The 15,515-nt window shown below is 56.8% G+C and overlaps 2 protein-coding genes across 7 annotated transcripts in view; both read left to right on the top strand.

Annotated features, from left to right (window-relative positions):
• TCF20 (transcription factor 20) overlaps nucleotides 1–5,070 on the top strand; it is a 161,329-nt gene extending 156,259 nt beyond the window's left edge. For all 5 annotated transcript variants that reach the window (XM_074326485.1, XM_074326484.1, XM_019715431.2 and 2 more), the window contains one exon: nucleotides 3,796–5,070. Coding sequence is in view for 1 of the 5 variants with exons in the window: in XM_074326483.1 (XP_074182584.1) it covers nucleotides 3,796–3,813 (18 nt within the window). In the remaining 4 variants the exon portion in view is untranslated. The remainder of the gene's footprint in view (nucleotides 1–3,795) is intronic.
• Nucleotides 5,071–7,143: 2,073 nt separating this feature from the next.
• On the top strand, nucleotides 7,144–15,206 carry LOC141570192 (cytochrome P450 2D14-like). 2 transcript variants are annotated; one of them, XM_074326482.1, is made up of 10 exons: nucleotides 7,144–7,276; nucleotides 10,574–10,824; nucleotides 11,457–11,628; nucleotides 12,303–12,455; nucleotides 12,550–12,710; nucleotides 13,137–13,313; nucleotides 13,506–13,647; nucleotides 13,870–14,057; nucleotides 14,718–14,859; nucleotides 14,958–15,206. In XM_074326482.1, the coding sequence occupies exons 2-10, from the start codon at nucleotides 10,636–10,638 to the stop codon at nucleotides 15,134–15,136; spliced, it is 1,503 nt and encodes a 500-aa protein (XP_074182583.1). In that variant the 5' UTR covers nucleotides 7,144–7,276; nucleotides 10,574–10,635; the 3' UTR covers nucleotides 15,137–15,206. The 2 variants fall into 2 exon arrangements, with proteins under 2 accessions (XP_074182583.1, XP_074182582.1); XM_074326481.1 differs by having other exon boundaries at nucleotides 7,149–7,276; nucleotides 10,375–10,824.
• Nucleotides 15,207–15,515: the final 309 nt, after the last annotated feature.

Genomic DNA, 15,515 nt, shown 5'->3' with positions numbered 1-15,515 from the left:
GCTGGCTCTTCAGGACGGTTTCTGTTGGCCCTTTGCGTGTCCCTGAACTTGATGGCGTCACTGTGCCTGGGCGGGTTCTGCTGCCGTCCCATGGTTCCTCTGCCCAGCCCAGGCTTCGTTCTGTGGGGACCACGATGAATATTCTGGAAGGGTCCTGGAAGCCCTGGTTATGAAAAAAGAACCATTCATAGTTCATTGCTGTTTTTTGCCCTGGAATTGCCCCTTGTGTTTGAGAAGAGGAATTCTGGGCCCTGGGCCTGGGGGGCAGGTCTCTTGGCGGGAATTTTGTTTTGTTCATCTCCTTCCACTCCACCTGCTCCTGGGCCCTGCCAGCTGACAGCCCTCGGCCCTTGGGTAGTAAGCGTCATTCATTCCTCAGAAGCTTGGCGTCCTGTTCCTGTTCACACACAAGAAACTGCAGCCCTCAGTGACTAAGCGGCCTGACCCATCAGTATGGGGCGGTTTCGAGTCTTGGGGGAAAAGGACAGACAGTCCTGCATCCAGGCTCAGCTACCTGAACTGTTTGTCTCACAGGCTGTCCCCACAGGGCTGGCCCCTTGTCCTGGTTCCTCGGGTCAGCAGTCACCTTCAGGGCAGTCGCTGTCCTCAGGCACCGAGGGCATCCTCAGGCCTCTGAATTGTGCAGAAACCCCAGTGAGCGGGCACTGAGACACAGCCCCCGCCCTAAAGGAGCAGGCATCTGGGGTCTCGCTGGGGACAAAAAGCCACCATCACTGGGTCTCCCAACCAGGCAGAGAAGGGACAGTGGGTGTACACATGCATCCCACTGCCTGGTTCCCCACTTTCTCACACAGAGTGGTTATGGAAAGTGCGGGGCGACCCGGGACAGGCCCCTTAATGTCTCTGTGCGTCAGTTTCTTCTTCTGTAGCAAGAGGACTGACGACAGCAAGCCTTCTGAGGATTCAGCTAAAATGTCTGCAACATGCCCAGCACAGCCTGGCGTGGGGTGAGGCGTCAGCAAGTGCTTGGTGCGTTGCTCTCACAGCCACTTGTCTGCCGTGCTCTCACGTGCAGCGGGGGTGGGGAGGGGCAGAGCTGCAGATGGCACTGCACCTGTCCCGTCCAGCAGGAAATCCCGGGCCTGGGGCTCGGGGCACGAGCTCCAATCCCCCACCACCCTCTCCCCCAGCACGTGAGGTACCTGGCACTGGTCCCTTGCCAGGCCAGCAAAGCCAGAGAGGAAAGGTCCTTGGGCACCCATCCAGGGCTCCACCTCCTGCCCGTTTCTGAGGGTTTGTGACGGGCCTGTGGTTGCCTGCTGTGTCCTTGTGCTGAAGTCAAAGCCAGCTCCACATGGCTGGTGACAGTGCAGCCCTGTACCTGTCTCTGCTCTGGCCCTATAGTGAACATGGAGGCCCCATTCCCCCTGCCAAGCCCCCGACCCAGTGGTTGGGAAGCAGGAACCTCCATCCGCTGCTGCCTTGTCCTGGGTGCCAGGGGCTGCCACCTGCACACACCAGCTTCCCTGCCCTGGCTGGGTCGCCCCGAGCAGCTTCTGCGGTTGGAATGTCACACACAGACTGCCTGTGTATGAATGAGTATCATGTCCTAGAGTCGCCTTCTCCCCAAGGCTGGCCCAGGGGAGCCCTGGGATTACACCCCCAGAGGAGAACTTGACTGTCCACTTCTCTCCACCATCCCACCCCCACCCCAGACTTGTGCACCTCCCGCAGCCACCTCCCCACGCACTGCTGGCTCAGACCCTGCCTCTCAGTTGCCATATGACCCTTAGCAGACATCCCTCCGAGCCTATCCCTTCTCCACTTCAGAGGTTTCTCATCATTTTAGAATTGAGCCCAGATCCTAACTGTGCCTCTGGAGGCCCATGGACGTCCCCAGCGAGATTCCTTCAGCTCTCAGAGGCCAGGCGTCCTCCCTCCTGGCTTTTGCACTTGAGTTAGTTCCCTGGGGCCCAGTCAGGAGCTTTGCTGGATGTGAGCCCCAATCCTGCCACCAGCCTGCTGTGTGGTTTTGGGCTACGTGGCATGTGTCACCTCTCAGCTCCACCAAGTATGGGGTCAGGCCTCTGTGTTATCATGGAATAACATCTGGGAAGCTCCTGGCATGGTACCAGGCACATAGCAGGTGCTTCAAGAATTTTTTTCCTATTCTCCCCACCGAAGGAACAGTTTTTTAGAAGTAACGCTGAGAAGTTAGGGTCCCGTTACCTTCAGGGTATTCTGTATTTGGGCCAATCTCCTATCAGAGCCTGGGGAAAGGGCCTCTTGGCAAGGCTGGAAGACAGAGGTGACACTGACAGAGCCTGTCAGTCAGGCAGACGCTGGGTGCCGAGAACATGCTTCATGCTGAGGCTGGGGGCAGGGGTGGGGACCTGCTGTTGTGAGGGGCAGGGTAGGCTGCAAGCCTGACTGCCGAGCATCGGGGGACAGGGCATGTCCCCTTCACACCAGTGTCCCACACCCCCAGGAAGGTTTTGCCCCCCGGTCATTGCTTGAGGTCCCCCATTAACTCCACCCTTCTCATCACCTTTACAAAGGACCTTTGGTTCCTGGGGTGGCATCAGAAAGGGCTGATTTCTCCCCTCTGCTGGCCGCCTCAGCCTCAGGAAAACCAGAGTGCAGCGTGGATGCCTGGGCCACGAGGGCTGGCGTGACCTCCGGGCCCAGAGCCACCTTCAGGACTAGGGAGGGCACGCTGTCACCATGGATATCCCAAGGATGGCAGGGTGGCTGAGCTGCTGGCCCGTGTTTCCAGGGCCTGGCAGCTAGACTCCCGGGTTTTACTCAGGGACAGTGTCCTGCTATCTCTGCGAAGTGTCTTCCTATTTACTCATGTTTCCTGCCAAGCAGTTAGGAACCTCTTTTTGGCAAAGGCAGGCATGTGTGTGTGTGTGTGCTTTTACATAGAACATTCCTAGCTCGTGCACAGACCAGCCTTAAATTTTGCATATTAGTAAGTTTTATGGTAACTGAACAGGGATGGGATGCCCAGCTTTTCCTGAGGTTTTTTTGTTGGTGGTGGTGGTGGAGGGCACCAAAGAGGGTTGGAGGAGGCAGCAAGGGGAGCCCCCTGTGCCTAGAGAGTGAGTGGGCTGCCGCAGCTCTTGGCTTCAGGTTTAACTTCTCTGGACTGAATTCTTTGGAAAGCGCTTTGTCTCTGAGACCTCTCTATGCGTAATGACCCAGGAGGCATTCAGTTCCTGCAAGGCCACCTACCCCCTCCCGGTGGTCAGGAACTGCTTCCTGAGCCTGGAGCCTGGAGCCTGGAGCCTGGGCTGGAAGAGGAGAGGCCTGTACTCCCGGCAGAGCTCATGGGAGAGGGTTGTTAAGTGTAAGAACTGACTCAGCTGGAAGCAGCTAAGTGGTCGTAGCTGGTTCTTCCGCCAGTCAGCTGGGTGCTCTGCCACCTCTGTGAGGACCGCTACTTGCCACCAAGTGCTGAGCCCACCACATGCCCCAGGTGGGGGGCATCGCACGCGAGGGTCACCCCGAGAGCTGCTCCACCTGGAAGGTCAGGGTGTCCTCTCCTGGTCTCCTCCGTTCCTTCCTTGTGCAGGAGAGGCGGACACTCCCGAGTGGAGGGCCACTCAGTCCAGTCGCAGCACAGCTGCACATCATTGCTGCCCTCAGCCGTGTTCTGGACCCAGAGCTACACCGTGGCCCCACCACTGGTCTGGGATGTCTCCCATGCCAGCAGCCCATTGAGGGGTCTGCGGCCGCTGGACCCACCCTGCAGAAAGCCCCCTCCGATGCCACCACTGGCTGCAGGAGCAGTGGAGGTTCCCAGCACTCAGTGTCTGTTCTGTCTTCCAGGTGAGACTGTGGAGATGAGAAGGTGGTGAACACTCGTGATGGAATGGAAATCGTCCTACTGTGCAGCCACACCCCACCCTGCCCCGCCCCAACGTGCCTGCCCATGCCAGCACTTCCTTCCTAAGTTCTTACATCACACTCAAACCGGTGACACCACAGGAAAGAGACCCAAGAAGTTGGAATGGCTGTTTCCATGGACACAATCTCCATAGTGACAGTGTGGGGGGAGGGGGGAGGGGTTGGGTGCTGGGAAAGGGTGGGGGGAATTAAAAGGGAGGGATAAAATATATATATATAAATCTATTTTTAGTCTGGAAAGACTTTGTTTAAATGAAAGGTGCGCTATCCCTTTTGACTCTATTTTAAAATTATCTAGTTAACGAACTCCAAATTTGTTCCAATAACAGTGAAATTTAAATGTGAAATTGAACTGAACAAACTCATCTCATAAAGGACGGGAGGTGTGTGTGGCTTTGATCGGCAGCCTGTCTCTCACCAATTCAGAGAACTCTAGACCCAGGACTGAAAGCAGACCAACCACACCAAAACCATCCTTTTGTCATTAATTTGTCTCAAAGTGGGAAGCTTTTGGGGGGAGGGAAGTGGGGACGGTCCATGTTTTCAAGAGTGGGAGAATGATGTTTAAACAGAAAAATAAATTTTTTTCATTTCCAGAAACACTATTTATTTATTATTTTTAAAGTTTTTATCTTTTTGGGAGGGGTGAAACTGGCAGGTGCACCGAGCTCACAGCTGTGTCCTGGGTCACTGTGGCCAGTGAGAGCTGCACTGCCCCACTGAGTGCGCATGGCAGGCAGGGTCAAGGGACCCGCCTCCAGACACATTCCAGGCAGCTGTGTCCTGACCCTCGGGATGGACAGGCCAGGAAATCTAAGCTTAGGAATTGACACGGGAGACTGTGGAGTGTGTCAGTGTGGGGTGAGCTGACCAGGAACACCCAATTAACCCTTTTTTCTTTTTTGCTTTCGTTTTTATAAAGGAAAAGGGGGCCTGTCAGTTGAGCAGCCCTGTGCTACATGATTCTTTATGTTGTATTGTTTTGTTTTGTTTTGTTTTGTAAATTGTATAATTTTTAAATATCTGAGTTTTAAAAAAAGAAGAAAAACTACAAAAAAAAATCTTGTTAAGGCCTTAAGAAGGGGTTAGTGCATCTTTCAGGGGTTACTCTGCCATGGGGATAAAATAGCTGTTTCACAAACAGTTTTATTTAAAAAAAAAAAAATGAAAAAAATAATAAACTTCATTTTAACCTTGTTTCTCTTTTTGTTTAACATAAAGCAAATGCGTCTTTTCCTCCTCCCATTCCAGGCCCCCCAACCCCACCCCCCGAGTTGGCAGAAACAAAACCAAAGGTGGCTCTTCCGTGCTGCTTGGGGAGGGGGGGGATCTCAGCTAGTGTTGGGGGATGGTCAGATTTACTTAGGTTGATACAAGAACTTATTTCCAATCAGCAGTAATTTCAAAGGTTATTAAAAAATCATGCAATGTTAATGGACTTTTTAGAGAACAGAAACACTGAAAGGAATGTTGTGAAGTAGAAATAAGCAATTATAAATGAGTTCTTGTGTGCTCATCAGGTTGGGGCTGCAAAAAAGGCAGATTAATTTCGTTTTAATAGCTACATCAGGCAGTGGGGTCCATTCTCGTTTCGCTCCACCAGGATGCAGGTGTGGGTGGATGTGCCGGGTGGGCCATGGGGGCTGCATAGCAATGACGGCTTTGGGAGCTTCCTCGCTTCCAGTCTGGTCCTGGCCTGGCATTAACACAGGTCACATGAAACTGATAGGTTTCAGTGTCGGGCTAAACCACAAAACCTGAAGAATACGTATCTGGAGGAAAACATTTTCCTGACAGCAAATGATTCGTCATTTTGCCCTTTATTCTTCTGTCCCCTTTAGACTTGCTGTTGCTGCTTCTGCGAAGCACATGTGATTGAGTGTCCTAGGTCTTTCCACAAACTGGCTTCCGAAATGAGTGTTAACTGGGGAGTGGAAATGTCCCACACCCCCTCCTGACCCAGCTGTCTGGCTTCTGCAGGAAGCGTCAGCTGCTCAGGTGCCTCCCACCACTTTTGGGTTCCGTGCATTTATTTTAACAGACTTAATTTCTAAGAGCACTTTCAGGTTCACAGCAGTATTGAAGAGAAGGTACAGAGAGTTCCCATAACCCCCTGGCTCCCCCCACACAGCCCCCACCCCACTATCAGCATCCCCCAGCACAGTGTACACTTGTTAGTCTGACACATTGTCACCCGAATTCCATAGTTTCCATTAGTGTTCACTTTGTGCTGTACATTCTGTGGGTTTGGACAAACGTATGACGTGTGTCCGTCATTATAGTGTCATACAGAAAAGTTTCACAGCCTGAAGGTCCTCTGAGCGCTGCCTGTTCACCCCTCCCTCAACTCTTAACCCCTGACAACCACTGACCTTTATACTCTCTCCATAGTTTCGCCTTTTCCAGAATGTCAGATAGTTGGAATCATACAGTACGTAGCCTTTTGGAGTGGTTTCCTTTACATGGTGTTTCCCCGAAAATAAGACCTACCCCAAAAATAAGCCCCTGTTAAGATCTCAGCCAGACGGTCGCATTTAGTACGTTACGACGATGTTCCAGAAGATGACATGACTATTTGAATAAATAGATTGTTATACATGAAAAAATAAGACATCTCCTGAAAAAAAGCCCTTACGCAGCAAAAATTAACACAAGACCCGGTCTTATTTTCAGGGAAACACACGGTAATAGGCGTTTACGGTTCCTCCACGTCTTTTCATGGCTGAGAGCTCATTTCGTTTCAGTGCTGAGTGATATTCCATTTCTGGATGAACCACTGTTTACCCACTCACCTACTGAAGGACGTAGGTTGCTTCCAAGTTTTGCCAGTTCTGAATATGCCGCTGTAATCGTCCGTGTGCAGGTTTTCGTGTGGACCTAAGTTTCAACTCCTTTGGCTCAGGACCAAGCCGCGGGATTCCAGGATCACACGGTCAGAGGGTTTTGTAAGGACCCGCCAGCTACCTCGCGAGGCGGCTGCCCCGCTTTGGATTCCCAGCAGCAGCGCCTGAGACGTCCTGTTGCTGCACATCATCGCCTGCAGCCGAGGTCACTGTTCTGGATTTTGGCATTTTAATTACGTGTATAGTGGCGATGCACTGTTTACAATAATTTTAAATTGTGGTTAAAAAACAAAATTCACCATCTTCACCAGTCAGTGTACAGCTCAGGAGAGCTAATGTCGTCACACCGTTGGGCAGAGGACATCCACGATTTTTCATCTGGCGAAGCAGAAGCCCTGGACCCATAAACAGCCCTGAGGCGGGCGCAGCCCCGCTACCCCTCCCGCCCTGGGGATCCTGGGCGGGGCCTCCTGCGCCCCCCAGCGGCCGCCTGCAGAAGAGCGGACAGCCGCCCTACGGGGACCTCAACTCGCGCTGGGCCAGTCCCCACCCCGAGTCAGGTGAGCAAACAGACCCCCGAGGCTAACACAAGCTGGACACAGGTTCCACACGTTCTGCCCCCAGGAAGTAGCGGGAATTGGGAGGTTTGTGGCGCGGGAGCTGCCCTGCCACGGGGAGACGGGCAAGGCGAGCAAAATGCCACCACCTTTGCCCGCGGCCTCGCTGGGCGCTGCCGCTCCCTACCTGCTTTCTAGAGCTCTCACCAAGGGGTTTGCTCCTTATCGCGTTGGGGGCCGCACGGCCGGGTCTTCCTGCCTGGGGGACACAGGGCAGGGCCCTTCCTGCTACGCCATCTTGCTGACGTCACCCTGGGCTCAATCTCAGGTCGTACAGGACCCCTGTGCAGGTGACCGACCACCTGTGACATACGTGGTCGGCGCGGGGAGGCGGGGGCGCTCACGTCTCTTGCCCCAGCAGCTTCACCTGAGCAGAAGCCAGGGAAGAACGGACAGGAGGTGTTTCTAAAATAAATCTCAGTGACGTGCTGGCCAGTATAGTTAATGCCCAAACAGTGTAGAACAGGAGCTCAGAGCGATTTGAGATGGGCCCCTAATGCTGCTGTGTGACTTTGACATCCTGCGGTGACCCACCCCTGAGACTCCTCTGCGCCTTGGGGACCACAAAGCCACCTGCCTTGTAGGGCTGTGGGGAGGACACTCCGAGTGAACAACTGCCTGGCACGCGAATGCCTGATGAACAGAAGCTGCAGTTGTGCAATGATGGCCAAGGCCACAGGCCTCGTGACTGCAGGTTTCCTCGTGACTCCCAGTCCTGTAAGCGGCGCCTGAATGACAAGCATGTCTGTCACTGCCCTTCAATGTCCATTAGGGTGACCGCTTGGGGCGGGCATGACATCCAAAACAAAGGGTGGGTAACGTCAATTTATTGAGGACACTGTGTGACACACACTCGGACCATCCTGCCCACCTTGCTGACACCACCTGGCCCTCTACAGTCTGTCCCACTGGGACAGGAACATTCACCTCAGGCCAGAAGAGAGACCCGCAGGGGGATCCGAGATGCCCCAGGTGCCTGTGGTCTTTCCCTCCTGGTCTGTTGAGTGGCCTCAAAACTGGTCTCCCTGCCTCCTGGAGGCCCAGGGACCCCGATTCCCCACAATCCAGTTCCCAGCCAGGCTTGCAGCCCCCGTCTCAAGCTGCCTCCCTCGCACTGCCACTTCCCCCATGCCCAGGACTTTGCAGTGGTGCTTTGCACCCACTGTGAGGTCACCTTGGTCAGCAGTGAGTGCCAGGCCAGCCAAAGTCCCCACACCGCCGGCCTGGCATGTTGGCTCTCTGACTTCCCACTCCTCCTTGTTCACGAGCACCTGGGAGCAGGGTTCACTCTCAACCTCCCACCTTGCTGTGAGTGCCCAGCCCATCGCTTGGGACGTCCAGCATGGCCCGAACAATTGCAAGCCCTGGCCATGCAAGATGAGGCAGAGCCCAGCTGGGCCCCAGCAGGCTACACCCTCTGGGCCTAGGTGTGGGCCTGGCAGAAGAGTGGGATTCGGGAAGGGGAGAGAGAGCATTAACTCACTAAGCAGGATTTGCAGACATTGAAAGCCAATACCCAGAGGATGTCTTCTCCCTGTTGGGGAATGGAGGAGAGAACTGGGTGAATAGGGGGCCCTGCTTCAGCCTGGGGAGAGCACCTCCAAGATCCAGGGCTACTCCAGTGTTTCCAGAATGAGAGCTTGCCTCACATCCGCCTGGGATGGGTGAGGGGGCCCGACCCTACCCAGGAAATGCCCCTTTTCCACCCTTGGGCTCCTGTCCCATGCATTTCAGTGGGCCTATGCCTCAGAATTCCCATCAGCCTCACTGATTTAAATACTCCAATCCCACCTCTTATTGTTGAAGAAGGAGGGTGCTGAGGCCAGCAGGCAGTGGCGTTATGTGGTCACCCCTCTGCTTAGAAGGGACGGGAGGCTGAGTAAGGGAGGGCCTGGTAGCCACAATGCCAGCCTGGCGGTAGTCCGCTCTGGCGTGGGGTGGTCCTGAGGTTTGCATCTTTCCTTGAGGGAACACAGAATCAGGGTGGGAAGGGATGGAGCTGGAGCCAGGGGGGACCTGGCCCCTGAGAGGGAGGAGGCCTGAGGCCAGCAAAGGGAGAGGCCTGAGAACCCAGTCCTGTGGTCCTCAGCAGCCCCTGAGGGTGTCAGATTACATCATCCCCACCTGGTTTCCATCCCCTTTTCTTCCAGAAAGAGTTTGAGCAGCTGATGTTCAAGGACAAAGGCTATGAGGAGGAGGAAGCAGGCCCACTACTGTGGGGACACTCACAGCCTATGCTGAGCCACCCTAGACCCCTGAGCTTACTGACAACTCCGTCAAGAAGGAAATGCGCACCCCACATTTCTCTGAGTCAGGAAAGTGAACACAGGCACCAAGGAGATTCATCACCTGGGTGGTCACGGAGCTAAGAGAGTGAAGGACCAATTTGTAACTTAGGAAAGGAAGGGGTCCTCGGCCCACCCAACGGGCTTGTCAGGGAGACCAGGGAGCTCTGAAAACAACGCTGCCTCCCCACCCCCACGGCCACGACAAGGCTGAAACGCAGGGCGCTGGGCCAGCAGCCACCTGGTGAGGGTCCTCAGCATCACTGCCAGCAGCCTGGAGGCGAGGGTGGGGGTCACAGCCCGGTAACCACGGGCCCACTGGGCACTAGGACACTTGGTGCTGGGTGTGCATGTGCTGTGTGGGTGTGTAAATGTGTGCGTGTGAGTGTGTGTCAGTATGTGAGAACATGGGAAGTGTCTGTGAATGTGTGAGGACTTTGTGAGTTGAGTGCACTAGTGTGAAGTGAGGGGACACCCGGAACTCCATCCCCTCCACCCTGTTGGCCCTCTGATCACTGTGCCCTCCCTATAATGCCACGCAAGGGCCAGTGACAAGCCTGGGAGGTGAAGGCCACTCAGGAGGAGGCAGGTGACACACGGGAAGGCAGGGACATGTTCTGAGGACAAGGCTATGACCACACAAATGTGAGTGGGTGGCAGGATCAAGTGTGAAGAGCCCTGGTTCTTCCTCGGAGCCTGTACAGAGCTGGGGAGTTAGGTGGGCGTGAACTTCTTGTCTCCACATCCCTCCCCTAGGACAGTACCTGGTGAGGACAGGATTGACAGGACTTCTGTGGCCGCCCCTGGACCTACTTGCACTGGTCCCTCCCTGTGCCCTCTGACAGCACATCACCCAGACAGATTGGCTCAGCGCAGAGGGGAAAGGCCAGTCTCAGCTCCCTTTATAAACAGGGCACAGGCTGGACAAGCTCCCAGCTGTCTGACCCGGTCCTAGGTGCCTGGTGTGGTGAGAGGTGCCAGTGTGCCCAGAGGAGGCCAGTGGGCACTGAGGCAGCCATGGCACTGCTGACGTGGGATTCTCTGGTGTCCCTGGCCCTTCCCATGGCCATCTTCCTGCTCCTGGTGGACCTCATGCACCGGCGCATACGCTGGGCTTCCCGCTACCCACCGGGCCCCATGCCCATGCCTGGGCTGGGCAACCTGCTGCAGGTGGACTTCCAGAACATGCTTTTTACCGTTAACCAGGTGAGGAAGGTTGCAGGGTGGACTCCATCTGGCGGCAGACAGTGGGTAGGGGCTGAAGCCAGAGGCTGGAATAAGAGACAGGCCCAGAAAAGGAGGCAGGTGGGAGAGGCTTCCTGAGGGAGGGCATTAGGGCCCAGTGAAGAAATGTTCAGGGTGTCGCAAAGGTCACAGAGGGAAAAGGCCTGGAGAGGGGGTGGGACTTGGCAGCATGTTTGGGATACAGCTGAAACTGTGAGCTGCACTCCCTTCTGTTTACATCAGGAGGAAAGGTCTTGAAAATCGGGGAGTCGAGTACAGTCATGAGCCCCTTTTAAATTAGGAAAGGGAGGTTGAGAGAGGTAGTGTCTGGGTTCACATATTTTGTCCTTGTGGGTCTTCTGGCCTCAGTGCTCATCTCTATGAACCTCAGTTTCTTCACCTGTAAAATGGGATGCTCACTTGGCCTACTGACAATTTGGGTGACGATTGCAAAATCATAGCTGGGTGGTCTGATCCAACGTGTGGTCTGACGATGGAAGATGTGACCCACAGGGTCACGAGGCCTTAGCTGCTGATGGCCCAGGCGTCCCCCAGGGCTAGGGCCGGGAGTCTGGGGTTGAGCTTAACCAACAGCCCCGACACTGTACCTTCAGCTGCGGCGCCGTTTCGGGGACGTGTTCAGCCTGCAGCTAGCCTGGACGCCCGCGGTCGTCATCAATGGGCTGGAGGCCGTGCGCGAGGCGCTGGTGAACCACAGTGAGGACACATCGGACCGCCCACCTATGCCCGTCTACGAGCACCTGGGGTTCGGACCGCGCTCGGAAGGCAAGTGGAGGGGGGACTGACTGCGGCCCGGCGGGGACTTGAGAACCGACAGGGACAAATGGAGGCAGGGTCGTGGTCGTCCGTTGCACAGAAGACTCGGCAAATTTGAAGGAGCCACAGGTGGAAAGGGAGCTTGGGCCAAGGGTGGGGAAGAAGCATATATGGGGGGGGGATCTTTCCGATAGAGGGAGGGCCAGGGCCACAGCGAGCTGTAAGGAGTTGCCAGGGTGGGCGGGAATGAGGAGGATGAAGGCAGTGTGGGCAGGGCAGTGGGAGGGCAGAGCAGGAACTTCCCCAAAAGGGGGAGGGGTCAGGGAGGGCAGAGCAGGAAGTGGGGTCAAGACCTGCCCTCAGCAGGCTGTGAGCTCGCGAACAGTGTGGGTGGACGGAGTGCGACCTGTCCTCACCTGGAAGGGGTGTCAAAATGGGCAGGACTTCGTGGGGTGGAGGACGACTTACTGTGGGCGGAGCCGGGAGCGTGGCCTGACCCGTAAGGGGTGAGACTGTGTGAGGAAGGAGGGGCGGACCCTATACTGAAATGGGCGGGACTTGTGAGCGGGGGCGGGGCCGGGACCCGACTCTCACAGAGGGGGACTGGAGAGCCCGTGCGCAACGTGGGCGGGCAGAGGCGGGGCCAGGCCACAAGCGAGCCACACCCTCTTCCCCGAACCCAGGGGTGATCCTCGCGCGCTACGGGAAAGCGTGGCGCGAGCAGCGGCGCTTCTCCGTGTCCACCCTGCGCAACCTCGGCCTGGGCAAGAAGTCACTGGAGCAGTGGGTGACAGAAGAAGCCACCTACCTCTGTGCGGCCTTCGCTGACCAGGCCGGTGAGTTGCTGGGGCTGAGAGGTAGGAGACAGGAATGGAGAGTCTGGGAAATGGAGATGGAGGCGACCGCCCGATCTGCACCGTCCTCTCCCAGGAAACCCCTTCAACCCCGACGCCCTCCTGAATAAAGCGGTGAGCAACGTGATCGCTTCCCTAATCTATGGGCGCCGCTTCGAGTACAAGGACCCGCGCATCATCAAGCTCTTGGACCTAATGGACGATGCAGTGAAGGAGGAGTCGGGATTCCTGCACCAGGTAGGGGAGTGAGGCGACAGGGGCCCTGCTGGGCGAGCCCCTTGAAGGCAGAACTCCTCTCTGCAATGGGTCTCTCTGAAAAGAATGTATATAGAGGGGCCTCGGAGAAACGGTTTTCCAGGAGAGGCCACTGCAAGAGGAAAGGCCTGGAGGTGGGGAGAGTGCAGACAGAGAGATGGGAGAGAAGGGCCAGGGTATGCCGGCCCCAGGACAGGGATGAAGAACCTGTGCCTCCTTCATTGGAAGCCACTGAACCGCTGAGGTGGAGATTTCAGGTTTATCCTTCTGGCAGCCCAGGCTGGGCCAATTAGGGAGGAACCAGGGCAATGGTGGCAACACCCTGGAGGTGCCTGGGACCTGACTGGTCAAGGGGAACCCCTGAGCACAGAAGGACGACCCGGGGCCCCACATCTGTGGCCTGCACAGGTGCTGAACGCGGTCCCTGTCATCCTGCACATCCCGGGGGTGGCCGCTAAGGTCTTCCCAGGGCAGAAGGGCTTCATGGCCCTGGTGGATGAGCTGCTCGCCGAGCACAAGATGACCCGGGACCCTGCGCAGCCACCCCGAGACCTGGCTGATGCCTACCTGGATGAGGTGGAGAAGGTGAGGGGCGGCTGCAGGGACGAGGCTGGGGTTTGTGGGTTGAGGGCCCCATGAGGTGAGCCCGGGGAGGGTGGGGCGGGCCTGTGTATCTCTCAGTGATCAGATACCCAGGATTAGGGTGCAGACTGGGGTGAGAGGCCAATTGGGGGCTTCCTCCCTCTGCCCTGAGCCCACCCTCTCTGCATGGCCCAGGCTAAGGGGAACCCCGAGAGCAGCTTCAGTGATGCAAACCTGCGCATGGTGGTGTCTGACCTGTTTGGTGCTGGAATGGTGACCACGTCGACCACACTAAACTGGGCCCTTCTGCTCATGATCCTGCACCCGGACGTGCAGCGTGAGCCCAGCCTGGGGGCCGGGCGGGATGGCTGAGGGAGGAAAGGGTCAGCCTGGGGCACCTGAGCTTGGTTTTGCTACCAGGAGCGCTGAGCAGAGGCTGGGCCTGGCTCTGAGGTCCCAGTAGCTTCTCCTCCACATGGCACTGCCCTCCACAGGAGTCAGGAGGAGGTCAGAGCCTAGCCCTTGGGTCTCACTGCTCCTGGGATGCTTCTCTGTCCAGGCCGTGTCCAGGAAGAGATCGATGAGGTCATAGGGCAGGTACGGCGACCAGAGATGGCGGACCAGGCCCGCATGCACTTCACCATGGCTGTGGTCCATGAGGTGCAGCGCTTTGCAGACATCATCCCGCTGAGTGTGCCCCACATGACATCCCGTGACATTGAAGTGCAGGGCTTCCGCATCCCCAAGGTAAACCTGTGGCCCTCATCGCCCAGCCCAATACCATCTGCCATCTGGTAGCCCCGCTATGGCCACTGGCAAGTGTGGCCAGGGCTGGACCCCAAGCCCCCCATCCCCATTTCCACAGGCCTGGCTGTCCCAGCCTGGGAGGGTGTAGGGCTGAGCGCAGAGGCAGGGCCGGCCCTGTCCATGCAGAGCCCCCAGTTGGTGGAGAAGACAAACTAAGATGTGCCACAGCGTGTTGGAGGAGCCCGTGCATGCACTTGGCTGCCTCCACCTGTGCCCACCCTCACATGGACTGGTTCTACACTGAGCACATGGGCAGCACCTAAGGGTTTCTAATTACCTGAGTTGGGAAGACCCCCTGGTGCATTTAGGTAACAGGTGGCGACACCTGATGCTCAGGGCAGAAGCCCCTTTTGTCAGACGACCCAACCCAACAGAATCTCTGACAAGGGATCCACTAGTGTCTTCTATATATGCCCTCAAGACAGGACGCGCCCCGGCTCTTAGCATTCAGGGAACATGGTTGTCCCTCCGCATGCTTGTGGGGATGGAGGGGGCCGGACACGTGTGTACCAGGCAGTGTGTGTGTGCCCATGTGTGCTTGTGGCTGGGACCTCAGCATCCGCCAGCCCAGACCCCACCATGTCAGGCATCTCCTGCCAGGGGACGACACTTTTCATCAACCTGTCCTCAGTGCTGAAGGACGAGACCGTCTGGAAGAAGCCCTTCCGCTTCCACCCGGAGCATTTCCTGGATGCCCAGGGCCACTTTGTCAAGCATTCAGCCTTCATGCCCTTCTCAGCAGGTGCCTGTGGGGTGCCCGGGTCACTGCACCATCCTGAGGGAGTCCGGGGGGGTGAGCCCAGGCCCAGTCTCACTGAGCACCCCCATACCCACTGACAGGCCGCCGCTCCTGCCTTGGGGAGCCCCTGGCCCGCATGGAGCTGTTCCTCTTCTTCACCTGCCTCCTGCAGCGCTTCAGCCTCTCGGTGCCTGCTGGGCAGCCCCGCCCCAGCGACCATGGCGGCTCTGACTTCCTGGTGACTCCGTCCCCCTACCAGCTCTGTGCCGTGCCCCGCTAAAGGAGGACACCAAGCCCCCAGCCCTCTCTTCTCAGATCCTGATGGCCAATAAATCAGTCTGGTGGCTCCAGCCTTGCTTCTGAGTCCCACTCAGGTCTCTTCCCCGCACCCGGCAGTGCTGGGGCCTCAGCAGCCTCCCCAGGGCCAGCCCCACCTACCCCTGCCTTATCCATCCTTTCCTGGCATTTGACTCCAATTGAGAGATGGGTATACTGAGGCTCAGAAAGTGATAGCTTAGCCCCTACTCACCCATGGACCCCCAACACTAGCTACTTGGCTTGCAGACAATATCTACACATAGGTCCTGGCTCCTTTGGGCGCAGCCAGACTAGGCTGCTGAGAGGTATCAGTCAGGCCCTGGTGGGGGTGGGAGGGGCCT

The sequence above is a fragment of the Rhinolophus sinicus genome, linkage group LG02 (assembly GCF_036562045.2).
Source record: "Rhinolophus sinicus isolate RSC01 linkage group LG02, ASM3656204v1, whole genome shotgun sequence".
In the NCBI taxonomy this organism is placed as follows: domain Eukaryota; kingdom Metazoa; phylum Chordata; class Mammalia; order Chiroptera; family Rhinolophidae; genus Rhinolophus; species Rhinolophus sinicus.
Note: the sequence above shows the minus strand (reverse complement) of the source record. Positions and strands in the feature narration are given on the sequence as shown.

Coding starts and splice junctions, on each gene's coding strand:
- LOC141570192 (XM_074326482.1), top strand. CDS start 10,636: ATGGCACTGCTGACGTGGGATTCTCTGGTGTCCCTGGCCCTTCCCATG. Junction 13,648..13,869: donor CCTGCACCCGGACGTGCAGC/GTGAGCCCAGCC, acceptor TTCTCTGTCCAG/GCCGTGTCCAGGAAGAGATC. Junction 14,860..14,957: donor CTTCATGCCCTTCTCAGCAG/GTGCCTGTGGGG, acceptor ACCCACTGACAG/GCCGCCGCTCCTGCCTTGGG.